General features: G+C 44.4%; 1 protein-coding gene across 1 annotated transcript in view; it reads left to right on the top strand.

Moving 5' to 3' along the window:
• The window catches only part of IGHMBP2 (immunoglobulin mu DNA binding protein 2), a 28,214-nt gene extending 5,534 nt beyond the window's left edge, over positions 1–22,680 (top strand). The window contains exons 5-9 of the mRNA XM_010710873.3: positions 4,496–4,659; positions 5,049–5,249; positions 8,768–8,915; positions 11,467–11,641; positions 19,806–22,680. Of these exons, the coding sequence (XP_010709175.1) occupies positions 4,496–4,659; positions 5,049–5,249; positions 8,768–8,915; positions 11,467–11,641; positions 19,806–19,992 (875 nt within the window). The 3' untranslated portion in view covers positions 19,993–22,680. The remainder of the gene's footprint in view (positions 1–4,495; positions 4,660–5,048; positions 5,250–8,767; positions 8,916–11,466; positions 11,642–19,805) is intronic.

Genomic DNA, 22,680 nt, shown 5'->3' with positions numbered 1-22,680 from the left:
TGGTTTCATCCCCTCTGTACAGGCTGTTACAGTTTTCCCAGTTACCTTGATTACTGTATTTAGTTGTTCACAACGTTACACCTCTTTCACATACTTACTTCCATTACCTTCAGGCTAGGTTTCTGATATGATACACCAAGGCTGAAGAATTAATGCTAATGTGAGTCATACATCCCTAGATCTGACACTGAGCTTAGTCAGAGTCAAACCTTTTAGCCTTTTGGCTATCCTGGGACTTTGGTGTACTCAGGTTTTTAACATTAAATAGAAGAATTAAATATTAATGAACTAACTTTCTTAGCAGCTTCAACTCTACCTTTTCCCTCTGGTGGCAGAATTGCCTGTAATGAAGAAAAACACTGAATTGCTCAAATGTGCCAACCGAAGTGCAGAGATGACTTTTACATCTCCCCAGCGCCAAGAATATGGATTTATAGAAACATTCAGCTGCATTAGGCAGGAGATGCAATATGAGAAGGCAGCAATCACCTGAGAAGAGCAAAATGCTCTGGCAGGGTGGAAAGGCCTTCCATTTACCTTTTCACTTTATAGTTCCTTTCTCACTAATGAGAAAGATGTTATACTAGCCAGCAATTAAATAATAATAACTTCAAGTATAAATAGATCCTGTAAGGTCCCTTCAGCTATCATCCTCCACCGAGTTGAAGAGAAGGTCAGTCTGGCTGGATAAATTCTGTTTCTTATGCCTGTGAGACAGCACATGCAGAGGTATATGAAACACCTGGGGAAATAGATCTGTGTTTCTGCAAACAGTGTAGGAACTTGCAATGTGTGGATTATTTGCAAAAGGCAAACCATCCAGAGAAAAAGCTAGCACTGACATTTGTGTAGAAAAAGAGAGGTCCAGAGTAGAAAGTCCCTGCCTCATCTAGGCTGGACAGGCAGCTTTTGTGACTATCTTCTGTGACAACATGTAAACCAAATGACAAAGAAATTGAGAATTAAAAGGGTCGATGGAAAGCATAAGCACTCAGCTCCATGCTCAGGTAGTTCAGGAGTTTTTTCCCAGGGGCAAAACAGGCACCAGCAAGTGATACAGGGAGCAGCAGCATCTTAAATCTAACTTTTAGTGAGGGAGAAGAAAATCAGAAGTCCAACTTCTTAAATGTTACAGTCTATACGTAGTTGTTTGTTTGTTTTTTCCCAAATGGTTGTTTATGCAGGGTCTCTTTAGGGGATACCCAAATAGAGATATGTTAACCTGGCAGAATTTTCTAGCCTAGCTGGCAAACAACTTCTAGCTGCTTGTTGTGTTTGTTTTTTTTTGTTTTTTTTTTTAATTGCTGCTGTGCTGTCATTTCCTCATGAGTGGATCACAGCTGCGTGGCACATCATGGGAGAATGTGCTGCCAAATGCTGTGCCTGGAGCATCTATACTGGAGTCTGTGTCATCCCAAGAGGGTGCCCAAATCCTGTCACTGACTGATTAGATGGACAAGGAGTCTGATAAAACCAATTGAAATGTGGTTTTAAAGTAGTTAGTGGCTGCTGGCATCTGACCAATGCATGATGTTGGCTTGCTAAAAGAGCACCAGTATGCACAGGAGGGTAATAATAACAAAAACAAATTCAGTGCCCTTTTTTCCCTCCAGCTTCTGATGACTTCCAGAGTTACTGCTGCGGTGCTAATTTGCACGCAGCTGTTTCCTACAGGATCTGGAAAATCCTGCTCACTATTTGCTGTACTTGCTGAGTTGTGCCCTTATTCTGTGATGTTCATCTTTCCTCCTTGGTTGCTGGAATTGGGCATAGATTAAGCACTGTGCTATGGATTCCCAAGTCCATGCAAAACACTTAAAAATGCAACTAGAATAAGTATTCTTGGCATAACAAAAAAAACATGAGACAGGTTGTAGGAAGAATAACCTGGAGTATCAAAAGGAACGTATGAATATATAACCAACGAGTAGATGAGATCTGCAGATAAGAGTGAGACTGGTCCCCATCACAAAGTATTTCCAAGCCTTACCTTGCTATCTTCAGAAAAATCCCAGGTGGGAGAGCAGGCTTTCCAGAAGGCAAATTCTGAACTGAGTAGGGTTTATACTCATCAGGCTTGGTAGAAAGCAAAATACAAGTGTGTGTAAGAAATACTTTGCTTAGCTCTCCTCTATTTAACCTGCACCTGTGGCTCAGGACCTTCACACTGACACCTTGCAAGAAAGCCTTCCCTGCTTACAGCTGCAGTCTCATACTGTATATGTTGTGAATGTATAGAAAGGCTTTGCTAGCCAGCAGAGGCCAGCATTGCTCTGCTTGCTGTGCACCACTGTGCACCACAGAGCCAGCCAGGCTAGATGCACAATATCCCTTCTCATACAGAGAATTCCCTGTTGCAAGCCTAACCCCATGCAGAGGTGTCCCCAGAAAAAGCCAACCCAGCAGGCAGAGGACTGGGAAAGCAACAGGGATTTGTAGGAAAACATGTTATGTGTATTGAGCTCATGCTATGCAATGATTGCAAAAATCTTCAGTGTTTCTTGTCCCCCTGTTGTACAATGCTTCCTGTCATCAGGGGAGCCATGAAATGGGCCCTGAAATCTGCAGGGAAAACTAAGCAGTCTGGACAACTCAACTGCTAAATACTTAACGAGGAGGGCAGGGAAAGTTCCCTGTCTAAGGAGATGCTGTTGGAAGACCAAACAAGATGGCCAAGATGTTTCCCCCTCCCCCCTCCGAGCATAAAGCTCCTACACCAAGTTCTGAGTCAGGAGCTGGATTACTTGAACCCCATTCAGACCCACCCTTACCAAGAATGCAGATTTCATTGTCAGACTTCTTCTGCTCTACAGACTGTAGGGAGGAGATGGGCAGCTCTGAGCAGAGCAGGGGGCATCAATGTAGACTTGGTGCCAGAGGGCTACAGCTGGTTTAATAGCTGTCTTTTGGGACTACCTGTGCAAATTCTAAATTGGTTGCTTGTAAAGAGCACTTGGGCCAGCCTGCTGGAGTGAATTATCTGCATTTCTTCAGAGAAGCCTGCTTAAAGCCTGCTGATGGATGGAAGAGAGTTTAGAGGAGCAGCAGCATCCCACAAGCTTTGCCACCCTCCTCCTACACAACTTACAATGTACCCAGCCCAGAAGAGAAGAACTGCCCTTCCAGCAGCTCCTAGCAGTGTGTAATTAAGAGGGAAGAGGGTGTGCATGTGTGTGGAGAAGCCTCTTTCTGACCTCATTCTTTGAGCAAGGAAGTATCAATGACTCCTACATCCCGGCTGTTCCTTACTGTGGGAAATGCCTTGTAGTTTTTAAGCTATTCTTTTTTTCCTTGCCCTCTGGATGCATGCTGTTTTTCTCTTAGTCACTGGCAGGCTAACTCAAAAATAACACAAAGCAAGAGGCAGAAAACATTACCATTATTTCCCCACCAGCATCCTTAGTGTAGCTATGCTTGTTTAACCTGAACGCCTCATTTGTATGTGCTGATTCAAAACTCAGTGCCAAAGGTTGTGTAGGTTGCACACAAGTTAACATATCTAAAGCCAGAGGAAACTTTTAAGCTTTTGATCAAGCCCTTAATGCAAAGGTAGAGATAAATCAGATGATGCCCTGCAGGGAACGATGCCCAGAGATTTGTCTTATATAAGCTTTCATGGGAACATTATTTTCGGTAAACCTCAGTGTAATGAGTCATATCTCTGCTGTAATTAACTTTCATAATGAACAAGCAGATTAGCAGCAGGATTAAGTCAGATGAGAATAAATAATGGATTTAAATTATATAAATCTTGGAGGTAAAAAGTGGCTCATGAGAATTCTATCTTTTGCAGTGAAACCAATTCTCTTGTAATGCAATTTGCATATTCATTTCCCTTTTTTCCTTTCTAATCATGAAATCCAAACTAACTTAAGTTTTCAACATTTATACAGCCTGCTTGCATCTATTTTCTGCCTTCCTTTTCTGTCACTGTTAAACAATATAGGACTGCTGTGGGCTTTTTTTTTGTTTGTTCACAGATGCTGTAGTTTGTTTTTCACAGCAACTTATTGAGTTTGTTAACTGGAAGAGAAACAATTCATTTGCAAGATCAGCCACTTTCTTCACTTTCTTCCCTCTCTTCACTGAACACTCACTAAATACACTGGCTCACCTTCAAAATATCCCCACAGTACCCTCCCTGCCCTAAAGGTTCTGTGTTATGGCAAGAAAATGCTTCCTAAAACACTGCCAAAAGTTAGTTGAGACTAGCTGTGTTCACAACCAAATTCTTGCTCCTGTTGAAACATCACTGAGCAGGAGATGGGGAACAGGATGGGAGAGAGACTGATGCAGCATGGACAGCTGTTCAAGAAGCAGAACTTTTACCAGTTTGTGTTCTTCTGGAGGGTGGTATATAATGTAGCTTGCTCCCCAGGAAAGTTATTATCAACTTTTGGGCCAGCTACCAAGAGCATTTGGTTTGTATTCATGGATTTTTGCTTCTCAGTAAGTTAGGGCTGAGGTCCAAGTGAATCTCCTGCTGTCTCCCCAGAGCCTTTAAAGCTCTACAATGACTCGCTGGATGCATCACAGAGGGAGGCTGTTTCCTTCTCACTAGCACAAAAGGAGGTTGCCATCGTCCATGGACCACCTGGCACAGGGAAGACCACAACAATAGTAGAGATCATCTTGCAAGCTGTACAGCAAGGCCTGAAAGTGAGTAATTGGCAGCAGGAATGCAGTGATAGCAACCATTTTGATTTATTTTGCAAACTCATTGGGGTTCACGGCAGCTGGAGGAGATCCAATAGCAGCTGTGTTACGCTGGCTGGGAAATTTTCCCTACCAGCTGAAATGAGGTGCAAAGAGCAAACCAGAGCTTTGAAGCTTCTAATTATAAGAGACCCTGCGCTGGTGCTTCAAACCAAGATGAGAATTTGAGAATTGCCTTGGTGTCTGGAGGCTGTGGAGATGCCAGTGATTTATTCCTGCTAGCTGCGTGCTCTCATCTCCTCCTCTCTGCTTCCTGTTGCTCAGGCATTGTTGCTCCAGTGCTTCACTTGTGGCAGTAACAAGCACTTTGTTTTTTTTTCCCCCCCTCACAGGTCCTTTGCTGTGCCCCTTCCAATGTTGCAGTGGATAACCTGGTGGAAAGACTGGCTGGCTACAAAGCCCGCATCCTGCGGCTTGGGCACCCTGCTCGCCTGCTGGAGCCCATCCAGCAGCATTCCTTGGATGCAGTCTTGGCTCGCAGTGACAGTGCCCAGATAGTGGCAGATGTCAGGAAGGACATCGACCAGGCCTTTGTACGTATCCCCACAACACACCCCACGTGGGTAACCTGAATACCATCTCTCTATGTTAAGAGTACTCTATCTGATAGCCAGGCAAGCTACTTTGTAAGTGAAGAGTCACTCTGCCACTTCTTGATTACCCTTAGAAGACAACTTGGCCTTGGAGAAAAGGCGTTAGGGCACAAGCAAAGCCATCAGAATTAGGGGACATTTCCAGCCTGAAGAAGCATCTCACAGAGACAGCCTCTCTTCTAGAGTGTGTTTGAGCCTCCTTGTTCACTGGCCAACAGCACTCATCTTCTTCTGCTGTAGAGCCAGAAGGGGGCAAAGCTCCTCCTAGCAGAATTCTTCATTGAAATGGCAAAATCATAATCATTACTGCTGCACCATGGGGAGATGCTGCAGTGCCCTGTTCTTCAGATTATCTGCCTGGAATTGTTCACATGGTTCTCTTCACCAGAAGAGGAAGGGAAGCATCTGCATCATTAATTCACTTCCTGATGAGATATCTAGCTGTCCTGACACTCCCTCCCACTCTCAGCCACCTCAAGTACAAAGTAGTGTACACTATAAAAGTGCATCCTTAATTTCTTCTTTCTCAACCTAATTTATTTTTTTATAACTTAATTTACAGAGTAGCTTTTCTATTTGGGATAATAGGCTTTGATGCTAGTTAGAATTTTGCTGGTGGTAGCATTGTCCAAAAGCCATTCTTCAGATGCTTCCAACTTAGGCAAGATTTTTTGTCTCAGTGGGACACACAGAAAAGCATCTTCATACGCCTACATGTGTTGTGCCATACTTGCCCAAGCATATTGTTCTGCCCTTCAGTAGTGCACCATACGTGTATTCATTTTTTTTTTAATGATGGAGGTTGAATGTGGCTTTCGGCTCCAATGAATATTAATCTACAGCCACTGCTGTGGCAGCAGCTTCAATTTTCCCAAATGTGACTATGCATCATCCAGCATTTCTCGTTGCTGTCTTCAAGCATATTTATTGTTTGAGCAGTCAGAGAAGTTGCTTGACAAATTGTTCTTGCACATTTCATGTAAGGGTAAGAGAGGGCATCCAATAGCTGGATGAGGTTGTACTCATAGCTGGGAGGCAAGTTCGTGATGAGAATACACTTATCTCCTGGGATGGAGACCCTGTTGTAGTCACAGCTATAAGCAGGATTTATTTCTTTTTTAAAAAATTTCATAATTGTTGATTCACTTGATGTACTCTAAAATAGCAGGCAAAAAAAGCAAGAGCTAACAACATACTACTGCAGTTCAGCTTGCGTGGTAGTGCTTTGCACTACCACAACCAGGTTTTTCCACAGAAGAGGCACCTGACCTATTGACTTCCCTTTCCCTCGCTAGGGGACAGGCAGCTCACCTCTGAGGCCCTGGATCATCTCCCTAATCCTTAGTGTCTCCCTTTCAGTTTCCCCTAGTTGCTCATTTAATCATTTCTTCCTTTGCTCACTCCCTATTTTGATTCTCCTTTTCTTCTTCTTCCTTACATTCAGCCTTAGGAAGACTAGCAGCATACATGAAAATCCATGCTCTTTATACACGTTTTCTGACCATCCTTTTTTTCTTACCTGTATAGGCTGGAAGTACTCCAGGACATCAACTTCTGAATAGTGTTTGTACCAACAAGGGTGTAATCCCATGTTACTTGAGCAAAAAAGGCAGATAGTTTTAGTGGCATTAAGCAAGATCAGCTGGCAGTTCAGCCACCAGAGTTAGACAGGCCTACAACCAACCCCAGAAGAAAGCCAGCCTAAATCAAGCCAAATATGCAAACCCTATAGCTCAGCTGTGGAAGCAAGGTGTGGCCTTAGATGCAGCTCCTAGACCAAGTGGTGAAGGGTGAGGGCCTAAACAACGCAGATTAGAGCCTGCTGGCACCTGTGATGCCCTAACAAGGAGCGAGTGGGCTCAGTGAGCCAAGCATTGTCCTTGGGGTTGACTGAAAGTTCTGGATTGGGCTGGATTCAGCCAGATGTTTGGATCTTAATGTCACCAACCAGTTGCTGTTGCTAATTTTCTAACTAGATGTTTTTTGCAGAACAGATACAAAACTTGGCAGTACTGGCACCAGCAATTTTGCTCTCTAATCTTCCTGTGTTCTGAGCAGAGAGGAAGCTGACACTGATCTGTTTTGTTCCTTCAGCTCAATGAGTATCTGGATTGGCACCCACCCTCTCCTTTTGAGCCAAACTGAGGGAAAGATGCTTGTATGATCTCTCCCCTGTAACTTCTAAATCTGTCCACCCGCTTGACTCCCCTTTACATGTCAAAACCCCACAGATATTAAGTACCTAGAAGCATAACCAAAGCAGGATGGCTGGGTAGACAAGAGGCACAAAGGAATGTCTTTGCTAGAGGGAATGCTGTAATATGAGCTGAGCTGTGTTAGGGACCAGAGAATCCGTCCATACAGAAGATGGTTAAAGGAACCATCAGGTTCGCATTGGTTCAGCTGCTTGTGAGAGCCTGTGTGTGTACCCTTTTTAGGTTACTCATGTCATCAGCCTTCCCTCGAAGAAAATAGTCCAAATTCCCACTTGAGAGTTTGAGCAGCTTTCTTACGGTGACTTGCAGTGAGCAATAGCTTGTCCCTTGTTTATAGCTGCTGATTTGTAACTGGGGTAGTGCTAGCAACCCGTGGTGATGATTTGATGGTTTAGATGTATTTAATCGGTGTTGCTAAAAACAAAATACCCATGAGCCTGTCTGGATGTTGCTGTGAATCATTTGCAGCAACTCAGAGATGCCTCTTCAAAAATGCAGAGCTGCTGCTGTGGCAGTCTGTGGGTCATTCATCTTAGGGCCCCTCCTGCTTCAAGGTCACTTGGAGCCCAAGAGTCTTTGCTTCCCCTGAACAAGGAGCAGACCAAGACAGAGTGTGTTTGTGATGTTCCTCACCCAATAAAGGCACAAATCCCTCACTGTTAGATTTTACTCTCCTCTTCATGCTAAAGTACTTTTGCTCCTGTGTGAACGTTGTTGTATTGACCAAAACGTCTGACCTTCTATTCTTGCTGGACACTGAAAAAGCACAGAGCAGAGCAGGAGGGCTGAAACAGGATTTTCAGATAAAGATTTAAAGATAAGGAGTTACTGTTTAACAGTCCTTTAAATTTTAATTCAAGACTATCAAAATGTGCAGCCAGAAGAGTTTAAGTGTGGGCCATCTAAGTCTGAGACATCACTGTCTAGACCATGAGTGATGGTGCTACTCCTGATGCTCCTGGAGGGTCTGTTAGGCAGTGGTATTCTCACTCTGCTGCTTCATGCTTTCAGCCTGGGGTTGTATTGCTACAGTCATACTCATTGCATTTCAAGCAGCGCTGATTGCAGCAGGGGCTTGCTGGTAGGGAGAGAGAAGAGAAACCAAGGGCTTTGTGGAGCTGCTTCTGGTAAGCCAGTGGATCATGGTGGGCATAGAGGAGCCATGCTGAATCTGTCTACTTTGGTTATCAGAGAAGCTGAACGTATCCTTCTTTGTACTATCTTGCTATTTTATTTTTACAGGCAAAATCCAAAAAGGCTCAGGACAAAGGGGAGCGGGGCCATTTTCTGAGCGAGATTAAGGCACTGAGAAAGGAGCTGAAGGAACGAGAAGAAACTGCCATGACTGCAGCCCTTACCCATGCCAGTATAGTCCTTGCTACAAATACAGGTGCACAATCCTCTTCTTCTTGGCAATATTTTACCTCCCATTGTCAGGTCTCATGTAAACTATGCAGTGCTGCATCCTGCCAGAAGGGAGCCTTAGAGTTCTTGCTCCTGACAGTCAGTCAAGTTTGCTGCATGCTGTCAAAATCCTGTGCAGTGAGATCCTCCCTGCTTACATCCTAGCATGTGTTTCTTCTGTTCCACTCTGAAATGAAGGTGAAGAAGACCTCATGAATTTAGAATATGGATCTTTGAAGAGCCTTTGCTGGGAACCAGGCTGGCCCATCTTAGTTCTGAGTTGGAGCTGAGCTTCCAATGCATAAATAAATGCTTTTGGAAGCTTATAGTCTGCTACTTATTTCGTAAGTCACAAGCTACTTGATTTCATAAGTCACAAGCTTTCCTGCTTGGATAATTTCCATGGCTGATTGAATACAACACATGTTTTCATAGTCTGATCTCAGCCTGTGTGTGTTTGGTTAGTTGTGTAAATCACCCAAATGGAATAAAGCACATGGGATTTTGGGAACTGTTCCAGGTATTGGTCAGGCAGCACATGTAGGCACAACTACAAATAGGCAAGTAGTAATAAGTACCCTTGCAGTTGAAGGGAAACAAAAGTGCTTAGATTTAACACATCCTGAAGTGCTTTTCTGGATCAGATGTATAATACTCCAGAGCCCACTTTAATCCTCAGATTTGGCTGCTCAGAGATTATTCACTGAAAAGAAACATCAGTAATTTGAGGTCATAAAAAAGAACCTCATGGGGCATTCACAGCTCACTAACATGGAGGTTAAAAAAAAATCATTCTAGTGAATTATTTTCTGGGTATTCTCTCTCATGTAGAATCATAGAATCACCAAGGTTGGAAAAGACCTCCATGATCATCCAGTCCAACCATCCACCTGCCACCAATGTTTCTCAGTAACCCACATCCCTCAGTACAGTGTTTGAATGTTTCTTTAACACCTTCAGGGACGGTGACTTTACCATATCCCTCAGCAGTTTTGCCTGAAATAAATGTAGGGAGTCTTTTTTTTTTTTTAAATAAAACTGGTATTTTGTGCTAGTCACTGCAGTGATCAGATGTGCTTTTCTCCTGGGGCTTGCTAGCAAGTCTGGAGGTCTGTGTAATTCTGCTTCAACAAAAGGTGGTGGAAAAACAAAGGAGTTGAACTTTGTGTTTTCCTTTGTTTAATAATCTTAGTATTTGTCAAAAACCATCTAGTTTGATGGGAATTATTGATGCACGCCACATTGCTCTGTTGCTAGGTTCAGCAGAGGGAGAATTTAATCATGGCAACACAGAGGGACAGCAGCGACCTTTAGTTAATGGGAGTTCGATAAGCTGAGCTGCAGCACTGGAGGGCAAGAAAACTGTCTGCAGAGCTGTATGCCACAATGGGACAGGCTTGCTTAGGCAGAGAGAACCTTTCTGGTTCTTTCTTTTCCTTCCACCTGTAGCATGGCAAGAAAAAAAAAAAAGTCAAGTTCAAACTGTATGCTTCTTGTTGTCACAGTGGACTCATATAGGCTGGAAATTATTTGTAAGGAAAGCAGCATCTCAGTTGATAAACTCTGGCATCTGAACTGACATAAAGCTGTAGAGGCAGCAGGGTTTGCAGTGTCAAAGCAAAATTATTCCTAATCAGTGCTGATTTCAGAACTACAGTGCAGTAACATGAGAGCTTTGGAAAAAGACATCTCTGTGAGTGCTGTGACTAAAATCTCCATGTCTGGCACCTGGCTTCTGCATCAATTTCTTTTGCAGCCCTTTTTTTTTTTTTTTGTGAATGCCTTGTTGATGCCTGTGAAATTCACAGCTCTGATGAGTGCACGGATCAATATCGTTTCATGTCAGGATTACAGCAGGATCTGTGTAAGAGTTGTTTGGTCAGTGTTACAAATGGACTATTGTTGTAAAAAAAAAAGGCTTTTGTCTCAGCTGTCTGATTGCAGACTTTTCTGGTTTCCCTTCTACTCCCATAAGGAGGGACAGTGGAGCATGGGAGTTCAGCATGGTTGGGGAGTGTGGGTTTCCACTGCTCATTTTCCCTGGGGCATACTTCAGTAGATCAGCCAATCTCAAGTCTGTCATCCTTGCAGTTTTTGTTGCTGAGAAGTTTTGTTTGCATCTGAGGGCAGAAGGAAAGTGGGTGTTCATTAGTGTTTTTGCTCTGCTTCTGCTCTGGTGAAGTATTTGAGCATATTGTTCTGTTAATCGTCTGTGTTTCACTTGTTTCAGAGAGGCTTGGAAGCTTTCGGCCCCAGATGCCAGGGCAAAAAAGGGCAAACAATAATAGAATCAGGATATCCCGAGTTGGAAGGGACCCATAAAGATCAACTCCTATTGGCAAAAAACAATTCTGACCTATGCATGTAATGTATATTTATTTGTCGTGGACGACAGAGCTGAATTTTTACATATCTGCAGAGAAACATTATTTTATCTGTCTCCCTTAGCCACAGTTAAAGCATTATGACTTGTTTGAAAAATGTGTTGCTTGCTCATGTGCGTTCCTGCTAAGCTGTGCACTTTCTCCTGCAATTAGGCGCTTCTTCTGATGGCCCACTGAAGCTGCTGCCTGAGAATTACTTTGATCTGGTGGTGATAGATGAGTGTGCCCAAGCCCTGGAAGCCAGCTGCTGGATACCTCTGCTGAAAGCTCCGAAGTGCATCCTGGCTGGGGACCACAAGCAGCTTCCCCCTACCATCATCTCCCACAAGTAAGGAGCGATCTGCGGTCACAGGTTCACGCCTCGAGTTTCAAGACAATTCATTAACGTGATTGTTTAGCATTGTCCTTCATGGACTGGGTTTAGTCACACAGCCAGGATTACATCAGAGCTGTTTTACTGATAGCCACTGCTTAAAGTTTAATGTGCTTCCATCTGAGGAGGCTTTCTTACTGCACCAGGATGTGACAGTCATGTTACCCACTGCTGACCTACTCATGTCATAGGAAAGCACGTGTAGTCAGCGTGGCTGTCTACCTCTTGTGCTGATGACTTCCTGCTGAGCAACTGCTGAAGGAGCTGTAAGGGTTTTCAGTTTGCAGAGAGAAGAGCAATCTGACAGCTTTCAGCCCTGCTCAGGAGCTGCTGTGAGCTCCTTGCCTAGGAGTCTCTCATGCATGTAGGAGCAGACATGTGGCCTGCCAAAGTCTGCACATCAGCTCCAATTCTGTAGGAATGAGCTTAGATGAGTTGCCTTGATAGAGGTGCTAAAGCAAACCCCAGAAACTGAAGACTGCTCTGTACCAGTCCCAGGTGTTTATAGTGGGAAAAACTAGCTCACACAGTGACAGGGAGATGTCAGCCTTTGAAAGTAACCCATACCCATTTTGGATAGGTACTCTAAACTGCATCGAGGACATGATCCAGCAGCTAGATTCCGTGCCTTCTCTGAGATTGCTGGTCCCCACATTCCACACGTAATTAGGTCTTGTGTGTCCACAGTGGAGAGGATCCTGTGCACAAAAAATGGGGCAGACAGAGAATGTGAGTACAATAAGTGCAGCAAGGCAGAAAGCTCAGGTAGAGTGATAAGATGGGGCATCCACAGCCTCTTTAGGCAGTCTGTTCCAGCGCCTCACTACTCCCTCAGTAAAGAACTTCCCCCTGACATCTAATCTAAATCTCCGTTCTTTTATTTTAAAACAGTTCCCCCTTGTCCTATCAACCATTCCCCCTTGTCCTGTCATGCCAAACCATGTTTTAGGAAGATCTGTGACACTGGGAACATCTTCAGCATCACAGAAAAGTGCTCAGAAGCATTGTAATGATGTGGAAGCCTTCCCACTGTGGGCTTTATGCAGGGGACAGGTGAGATGAACATTGTGAGATGAGGGCATGCTGTCCTTGCTGGTAGCTGGGGGATTGATGGTTGCTTTCAGCATGCTTGTCTGCATCCTTCCATCAGTCATCTGAAATGTCCTCAGCTCCAGAGAATTCAATGTGTTGAGCTTGAGTTGCTCACTTGTTTTTTCCTTTAGTGAGAAAGTGTGCTTGTGTTATGCTCTAATACTGGATTACTCAAAATTGTGTGTATTTTATCAGATGTTATTCCTGAGAGATGTGTCATCAGCAGAGACATTTTTTTCATTCTGCTTGTTTACCAGCACTTGGTTTTCTCTGTTTTACACTGAAATTTTCAGAGTGGTTGGAAAAGTTGTTGAAAAAGACAGTTTAAAACAGTGCATAGCAGCCATTGAGGTTACTAAAATGGGAAGCAAACAGAAGACAAATAAAACAGAGAAGGAATTCCTGGTCTCACTGACCAGTATTTACATACAGATTTTTTAAATATTTGTTTTTAAGAAAAATATTTTGTTTTTCTCCATGAGGTTTTCTCCCACCCGACAAGAACAGTGGCCTTGTTTTACCTCCTGCTTTCTGACTGCAAGCTTTATGGAGGGAAATCAGGTTCAGCTCATATTAATCCAAGTCTCCTCTTTCCTTTATTAAATTCTGCCTCTGTGGTTCTGCAGTTGTTCATTTAACATATTAATGTGAGAGTTGGACCACTGAGATGCTGCACCACGTTATCACATACACAGCAGTAATTAGAAAACTTTGTAATATGTATAACATTAAGAACAACTAGTTTGTGGAGAAGAGCTGTAGCTAGTGTAAATTGCCTGTGCTTTGAGGGGATGCTCCATATAGTGCTTGGGAGCTTTCTAGTGGTTTAAAATATCAGTGTACATGTGTTTATTCAGCTCCTGGACTGGAATGACTGAACTGGCATTGTGCACAAGCAGAGAAATAGGGCTGAAAAATAGGGCTGACTGTATAAACTTTCTCCTGCTTCCAAAAAAATAATTAGCCAGATACATATCTATAACCTCCCTTGAATTTTGAGCCAGGGAAATGAAACATCCGAGGGAGGGAGCAGCTCCCAGCAGGTGCCTGAGAGGTACTACAAATAATCTCAAGGTGCTGCATCATCATGAAGACAAGGTCTGATTCTTGCTACTGTCTGATGCATGAAGGATTCAGTTGCAGATGTTGGCAAGTGATAAGCACACTCCTTCGCTGTCTAGGTTGGTGAACTGCACAGAAATGCCTGTCTGGAACCCCTGCCCTTCTTGTCTTGCTGCTCATTTACTGCAAGTCTGCAGGCTGTGTCTCTGTGCCTAGGTTTTCCCCATCTGTAAGTTGGAAATAAAAAATTCTTACCTTCAGATGGTTGACCAGGGCTGGAGGGGAGCTGGGTGTCTGAGGTGTTACTGACCTTGGGTTGAAAAGAGACAGTCAGGGGCTAGGTGGAGGCTAGAACAAGCTTAGCTCCCATAGATCCATGCTTACTTACTTTAGGTTGGAGCCTCATTTAATTTGGAATCAAATGCTCAGTCAACAAGGGTTCCTTGAATAACATGCCAGGTACTTTTTGGAGTCAGTTTCTGCATGCTAACAAAAATAAATTTGCCTTCTTGTCCTTCGAATTTGAGGGTTTTGTTTTACTTTGGTTTTCTAAGTGATACATTCACTTGTTCATATTTTGGGCCCAGAGCAATTGCCGTGCTTTATTTACAAGGTCAGAAACTTGTAGTGGATGAAAACACCAAACACTCACTGTGCTCCCAAGGCAGGGACTTACTTTCCCAAGACGGTCAGAGTAAGGGCAAAATGCAGTAGAAACACCAATCCTATTACTATGGGTGAGTGGCTCTAACACTCAAGCTGATGTCAGTTTTGGCTGTTCTTTGAAATGAAGCAGATTTTTTTTTCAGATGAGCACAGAAAACATTACACCACCCGCCAGATGCTTTCTTCTGCCCTCTGTTGTGCTGGTTGTTGCCAGGAGCTTTTACTGGTGCTGCATCATGGAGCAGACAACTAAGAGCTCTTGTTTGGTAGGACCCATCTGCTGCAGACCTCCTCCTGGTCTCTCCATCAGTTTTCTGTTAATTTGACTTTACAGTGGAAAGTGCCACAGGCAACAAGACTTGTGAAGGGGTTGGAGAATATGCCCTACGAGGAGAGACTGAAGAAACTGGGGCTGTTCAGTCTGGGGAAGAGGAGGCTGAGGGGAGACTCTTCCAATATCTGAAAGGTGCTTACAGTGAGAGCGGGGTTGGTCTCTTCTCACTGGTGACAGATGACAGGATGAGGGGAAATGGCCTTAAGTTGCACCAGGGTAAGTTTAGGTTGGATATCAGGAAACAATTCTTTACAGAAAGGGTTGTTCAGCACTGGAATAGGCTCCCAGGGAGGTGGTTGAGTCACCATCCCTGGATGTGTTTAAAAACCATTTGGATGTGGTGCTCAGGGACATGATTTAGCAGAGGGCTGTTAGAGTTAGGGTCGTATAGTTAGGTTGTGGTTGGACTTGATGATCTTTAAGATCTTTTCCAACCTGAGTAATTCTATGATTCTATGATTGAGATCACAAGTGATCTTAATGTTAACTGTTCTCTGCAGAACTGAGAGCTCTTGGGCAAAGTGCTTGAATCTGCAGAGGGTTTCAGTAGCCTGGTGCAGAGTATCTGCCCTGTGAAAGGAACCTGCATAGCTTGTGTCAATCTGATGGAAAGTAAAACTATGTAATGCTCAAAGAAAACGGCTTTTCTTTCAAGCTCTGTTGTTGTCTACTGAAAGTCCCCGTCAGATTTATGATGGGGAGGATGTGCAGCTAAGTCCAGCTGGAGCAACTGACAGAATCTGCCACAATAGCCCTCCTAATGAAATGCAAAATCTAACAAATCTTGATTAATTAGAATGATTTATTTCGAGAAATCCAATTATTTTTCAGATAAATGCCTTTAGAAGTATTAGCTCTTCCTTCATACATCTGAACTCTGGCCTTGTGTTTAATTGCTGCTGGATTAAAAGCATTTGCTTTATCGATCAAGGTGCGTGCCACAGCTTTCCTCTTTGCAGCACAGTCCCTTCCACAACACAAATAAAGCAGATACAGAAAAGCATCCCTCTGTGCTTTTCCCAGCTGTGTTCCCTGTAGGCTGTGAGATGCAGTGCAAAGGCGCGTCCATTCTACCTTCATGTGAGGTACTGCCAGAGATTAATTAAGGAATGCAGTCACCTGCCAGCTCCTCTTTGGTTAATGGAAAAAGATAAGCTATTTCCAGGGATGATTCATGCCGAGGACTGAAATCCTTCCGCCTACCTTCCTCTTCTCCTCCATTGATGACAGCAGACCTGAAGTGTGTGGGCTCCTATTTTCGGGGCCTCAATAAAGGGTCTGAAGTTGGCTGAGATGAATATGGGCTGACAGCAGGATCGTCTGGTACTACAGTATGCAAAGTCAGTCCTGTGCAAGTGGGAAGCCTCTGTTAAACAGAGATGCTTTGGTACTTTATCAGTGCCGTACTGTGAGCGCAAGCAAAGGGGCTGCCACATAGCTCTGGGAGCTGGGCCCTGTCTAGAGAAGCTGTTTTTGTTCTCTGCATTTCTCCACGTTGAGGCTTTGACTTACTTGTTCAGATACCTATCAGATCTGTTGCTCTCTGCTGGTTTCTTAGATAAGAAGAACAGGAGCCTTTTGCTGTCTTATTTGCAGGCAGCTAGCCTGTTTCCACCATCCCAAATCCACATGCTGCTCCTCCAAGAGCAAATGTCACTAAAGAGCAAATGTCAGTCCCTGCTTTACTGTAGAAGCCTCCTCAGCTGGAAACAAGAAGCTACTCTCCTCCCTCATATTTGCAAAGATTAAAAAATATCCATAAAGGAGGGAGGTCTGCACAGCTTCACTTATTACTACTTTACCTCTGTTTGTGAAACCTCTTAAGACTGTACTAGGATAGAAGAACTCAGGGCACAAAGTAGAGAAGCCTTGAACTACATGGTTCCACCTGGCTACAGCTATCGCCATTAATGTGCATCAGGAGCTGGAGGAGGAAGCCTTACTTGTGAAGAGCAGCAGGCAGCAGCAGGGCCTCATCCTCCTTCATTGGGATCTGCTACCACAAGAAGGTACATTCAAGTGAAGTGCAGCCTTTTCTAGCAATTAAAGCAGGGCAAAACCAGGTTAACTGAAAATACTGGCTGCTGTGGGCTTGTTTGGGTCATCTTAGCATTCACAACTTCACTTTAAAGATTCTCCATGCTCCATTCTGAGCATCAGGAGTGTGGTTCTGTCTGTCTAACCTTTCTATCCAACGGTGTCTCTAAAACAACCAGCACTTGAGACCTGTCCTGTATGATATTGTTGGTATAAGGATCAATCATGTATAAATTAATTGAGTGTGAATAATAGGAAATGTTTTAACAGGTGAAATATTTGGGAGCAATTGATATCCTTATTATTAATTCAACATATAACCTCACATAGAACCCTGTGGTGGAAACAGCATGGTTAGTGTATAGAAGAATACAATTTCCAAGACTTGCAGGGAGACTTAATGCCTCCTCCATGCTTAACTGTCTATATCTAGCAGAAACACTTTAGAATTTTTATTGTTAAAAAACACCAGGTATTTCCTGCAGTTCTGCTGAAAAGTCAGCTGTAGACTTGCAAGTGAGCAAGGGAGTGAAGGCCAAAAGTGAAGGGAAGTTAACAAGTTAACTTTGTTTGGGAAGGCTGCATTCCTCTGAGCCTTTGCCAGCAGCTTATTTTGCTATCCTTTGCGTTTTGCTTCAGTTGCCTGATGTAACTTACACAGCTGGGGTCTGGCAGCAGCATTATCCACAGCCTGAGCACGGCAGGCAGAGCAGGAGCTGGGAATGGGGCTCATTTACAGCCCCAGCAAGGAATGAACCAAGTTCAGGCTTCATCAGGATGTAAACTAGAGACCAGACCCAGTAGGTACCCAGGAGACAGAACTAAAGATAGGATTGAAGTAACCTACAGGGTCCATCCAGCAGACAGAGACAAGATGTAACACAGGTAGGAAGCAAAGGGCTGAGCTTAAGTGGACTCCTGGGCAGAGGGCATGGGTAGCTGGGGCAATTCAGACCTCATGGTGCTTTCTTGGCCCAGAAAACCACATTGCCCACAGGTGGCTCAATGTGTGATAAGCTTTTTCATGAGCACCGAGATGGCACATGGAAGGAACTGGAACTGCTTTTCTCTTGGCAGCAGAGATCACACTTCTAACAAACAACACCTATGAGGGGCTTTGTCCCACCTTTACCCCTTCCCCTCCTGAAAACCCAGCATACGTCTGTCAGGTGCTGTTTCACCAGCATTGTCAGTGTTGGTTTTCTCCTGTGCCCTAAGCTGGGAGCAACAAGGATCTCTGTAAGTACAACCCAGGAGCACCACAGCTGTAAAGCCTTTGTGAACGAACTCAGCAGGGGGTCACGTTCAGCAGCAGAACACACAGCACAGCTGGATGCCTGTCCTGTAACAGAGTCACATCCTGTAATAGCCTCACTGCACCTTGCCAGCCCTTCTCCTCGCTTCCATGGCTGTGTTTGTTGTTCAGTGCTCATTACGTTCAAACAGCCTTTGGAAAACAGCGCTGTCTCCAGAGTCCTGCAGCTGCAGGATCACAGCTTCCAATCCATTTTTTGCTGTGCTACATTCTGCAGTTCAGTGAGGAGGAGATCTAATGAGACTCGACTTTGCAGAAAGATCTCCCCTCAGTTTTTCCTTCTGCAGCTTTAATGAATTTTCAGTCCCTTGTTCTGTTTACCAAGTGCCCTGCTGTTAACAGGACAGGGCTGGGCAGTCCAGCTCACCGTGGTGCCATGTATTGATGTTGTGCTTCCCCACAGCAGTAATTGATGCATGCTGTGCCCCTCAGCCTCGACACAAGCACTTCTCCCAAGCTGTTCTCTACCATCACTTTGTCACCACGATGCCTGTTCATTGCAGCGAGCAGAACCCCTTGCCACCAACCACAAGTTCTCTGTGCACAAAGGATGAGAAAACTCTGCTCAGACGAGCTCAAAATGCAGCAACTTTTGTCCTCCTTCCTCAGACAGTAATGCTGTGATGCTTCCAACAAACCCTTTCCGTATGGCAAACAGAAAGCAATTAGACTCCTGAAAGGCTTATTTCATTAGGAGCTTTATTAATTTGTGTCACAGATAGATAGAAGCACAGGACCTCTGCCATAGTTGACAGGGTTGGTTTTCTTAATGGGCAATAAAGCAATAAACTCTGAAGTGCATTAGTCTAGGGTGAGCAGCCAAGGATTAATGAGAACACTTGTACGTCGAGTGCCTCGATAAAACATCTTCGAGATCTGGCTGTGTTGACACCAAATGTTTTAAGATGCTTGTAGGGTCAGGCTCTAATAATAATGCATTAGGAGATTCTGATGCCGTTCCCTGAGCTGGAAGCAGTGCGAGTGCAGCGTTACACTCATGCCATACTTAGAGCTGGTATGAGAAGTGTGACTGAGAATGCTGGCAAGCTGAGCTTAAGGATTAAGAGTATCTCATTCTGGAGCTGTTCCCCCAGATTGAGAACTTGGGCATCCTCACTCCTTATTTGAAGTGCATAGAGCAGCATGGGAGAAGCAACCACTCCGGGTGGGGCTGGCTGCTGCTGTTTGTCTCTCTGTTATGGTGGCAATACCAGTAGGCTTTTCCCCATGGGGGCATCTCTCCACCCTGACACATGCAAGCTGATCTGATCATGGGTCTACCCCTGAGCATGTTCACCCTGCTGTGACTCTATGCTGGGGATGCTGCAGCCTTGTCCTGCTCCCTCTCCGGAATCCCCTGATACCCAAGTGAAACACAGTGGGAAGAGCAGGGAGGTAGCACCATCCCAGTGTGGCCACTGCCATGCTCAGAAAGCTCTGGGACATATATCCAAGGTGCTCTGACAGCACTAACAACATTAGCATTGATTAGCACCACATTCAGTTCCGGCTACAGCACTGTCATGGCTGTAGCAAGAAGATGCGTATTGATTCTATAGTCCAAATTCATGCAGACATCTAGGCTCCACTTCCAACCTGTTTTTTCCACACAGGGCTGCTGCCAAGGGCCTTTCACTCAGCTTGATGGAGCGTGTCATCGAGAGGTACGGGGAGAAGGTTGTGAAGATGCTGACAGTGCAGTACCGGATGCATGAAGCCATCATGCAGTGGGCTTCCTCAGAGATGTATGGTGGCCGGCTCACTGCTCACCCATCGGTAGCCCAACATCTGCTCAAGTAAGTGCCTTGCTCCTTGGTGATACAACTGAGCAGAGGTGTCTTCTTCATCCCAGTGCATGTTGGGTTTGTCACCGTGATGCAGTTTTCCATCCCTTCCTGCCATAGCATTTCTGTTTGTCCTTTATTTCATCAAGGAATCGTTACCTTGGTGGTAGTTGTCCTCTTCCTTTGTAACAAGAAGCCATGCAGTGTTATCTTCCGTTTGCTCCTTTGGTGTGATACATCAATAAATGAAATCCTTTTGCACCTGGTGAGAACATACAAAAATCTGACATGCAGTGTGCCTACCCCAAGCAGTCCTTCCCCATCTCAAGTTTTCATTGAGAGCAGGGCCAGACACCAGATTTAGTGCATTTTCACACATCCTAATGATTACTATATGGACCACTGTGTCCCCCATCTTTGATCCCAAAGGTGGCAACAACAGAGGAGACGCGAAAGCAAGATTCCAGTTCTGGCTCGAATGGTTTTATTGTCAAGCCAGTACCTGCAGCAGGTCTGATAGCATCAGATCCATTCCGTCTGCGGCAGTTTACCCATTCTTTGGTAATTTAGAGGAAGTGACTCATATTTCTTTTCACTTGCATCCTGGGACAGGCAATTGTTTGCTAACACAAGCTGTGATTGTCAATAATTGGTGCTTTTTAAAATTGTAGTCGGCAGAGTTCTGGGAGGTGGATGGGAAAACATTAATTCTCTCTGTTGGCCTCAGAGAAGCACAAAATATCACAGTGCCTGTCTGCATGGTGCTTTTGTATTTTTAGCAAAGCTTTTTTTAATGCAAATATGTAGGATGTGGAAAAATTGAAATTCCCCTAGAATCTCTCAATTTCACAGGGGAAGTGGACAGAGAGAGCTGGGAGGCCATCTCGTGCTCATTTCCTGATAATCTTACTTGGAACAGCACAAACAACGCTATGAGATAGGAACTCTGGCCAAACATAAAAACAAAACAAAAACAAGCTTTGTGCTTAAGACCTCTCCAACAGCCTCACCTTCATCCTCTGCAGCCAGCATGGGGATTCTGTTTGTGTCAGCATGCTCTGTTCAGGGCTTCAGCTCAGCTTACATCAGTGAAGCTGACGAATCAGTGAATGCTGACTCCTGTCTTGGTTTATATATCTTTGTGTGTAAATATATTTGTACAGGTGCATGCAGTGTGTTCTCAAGGAAAGGCTTCTTTCTGCTTGTTCATCTATACCAGGAGGAGCTCAGATGAGATGGACAGGACTCATTCAGCAGAGCTTTAGCTATACAAATCTAATTCCAGTGTAAAAAACACTTTTCCCAGTTGTTCTTGTTCTTTACTGTGCTTATTTTCCCATTTAACTTCACAAGAATAGTAGCTAAAGTGAAACCCCAGTCAAAAAGGTTTGAAACCACTAAATTAGGAGTTAGTTGAAAAGTTGAAGTTCATTGGCTGTTATTCTGATGATGTTGGATGCTATTCTGCTTTGCTTTTATGATGGATAAAAAGTGAATGTCTTACTTTCCATTCCATAGTGCAGCTTTGTCCCCCGTTCTGTGCCTTTTCCTGCAGACACTGATGTCTTAAACCTGAAATGAAGTCTGCTAGCCCATAGTCCTGCTGATACATCACATGAATACAGCAATTCTCGTTTCAGGCACTAACCCATGTAAAATTTCTGGACCTCTGTAGTATACCAGATAATGCAGTGTCTTGGTGTTGAACCATGATTTTATTTTTAGGTTGTGAGTACAAATTCCTCCATGATATTTGCAACCACCTCATGTCCTTTTCTGGCTTAGACCAAATGATTTGCTTAATTCTGTACCCGAGCAAGAAATAAGCAAGTTTTTCATCTCCAGTAGTTCTTCTTCCCAAACCTCCCTTCCTTCTGAAACAGGTGACAAAGCACATCAGAAATCCCCACACATCTCCAGAATTAAGTCCAGGAGGCTGCAAGCAGTATTTTCCAACATTCAAAACTTGTGACTCAGTCCATGAGAGGCTGGTTTGAAGATCACCAGCAGCTCCTACTATCAGTTTTTATTTAAGTGAAGCATTGGGTGTCCCTTCTGTTAGCACTTCTCAGGGGGCCAGCACCCCTCACTGATGGGGAAGGTGAGGGAACCCCTCCCAGTAGTGTCATACTTGAAAGGTACCCAAGCAAAATGCTCCTCAGTCGTGATGTGCAACTCCCCCAGCTGGGATCACCTCCTCCTGCATGAAGCACAGGGTCCCTAGGTGTCCCAGGGCAGCACATTGAGCCTGCAACAATCATCTGCCTGCATGGTCAACCTACTTTGTCATAAAGGGTCAGGAATCTCTTCAGGAGCAAAAATCCATCCCTGCTTCTTAGGCTGGTTTTTAGCAGGTGAGAAATGCATCTTTCCCCTGAGGGACATCAAGGCTCCAGAGAGCTTCATAGGAGGGCCATAGGAATGCAGAATATCATGCAGTACTGGGGCTGCAGGTGGGGGCATGCCTTGAAGTGGAGCCTTTGCTCTCACTTCCCTGCCTGTCATCTGGAAACTGTCCTCCTTTGTGATGGCTTCCTTGATTATTTGCAAACCCCCTGGAGCCCCAGCTCTTTGATCAGCATGTGATGTACAGCAGCATGTTGTTGTTGGGGTTCTGTCATCTTTGCCTTTATCTTGCTGCCTTCCATCACACCTCCTCTTTCCAGGCTGTGAATTCAGCAAGCAGCTTCCATGGGTATTTAAA

Source organism: Meleagris gallopavo, chromosome 5 (genome assembly GCF_000146605.3).
Source record: "Meleagris gallopavo isolate NT-WF06-2002-E0010 breed Aviagen turkey brand Nicholas breeding stock chromosome 5, Turkey_5.1, whole genome shotgun sequence".
NCBI classification, from domain to species: domain Eukaryota; kingdom Metazoa; phylum Chordata; class Aves; order Galliformes; family Phasianidae; genus Meleagris; species Meleagris gallopavo.
The sequence above is the reverse complement of the archived record's forward strand: the minus strand, read 5'-3'. Positions and strand labels throughout refer to the sequence as shown.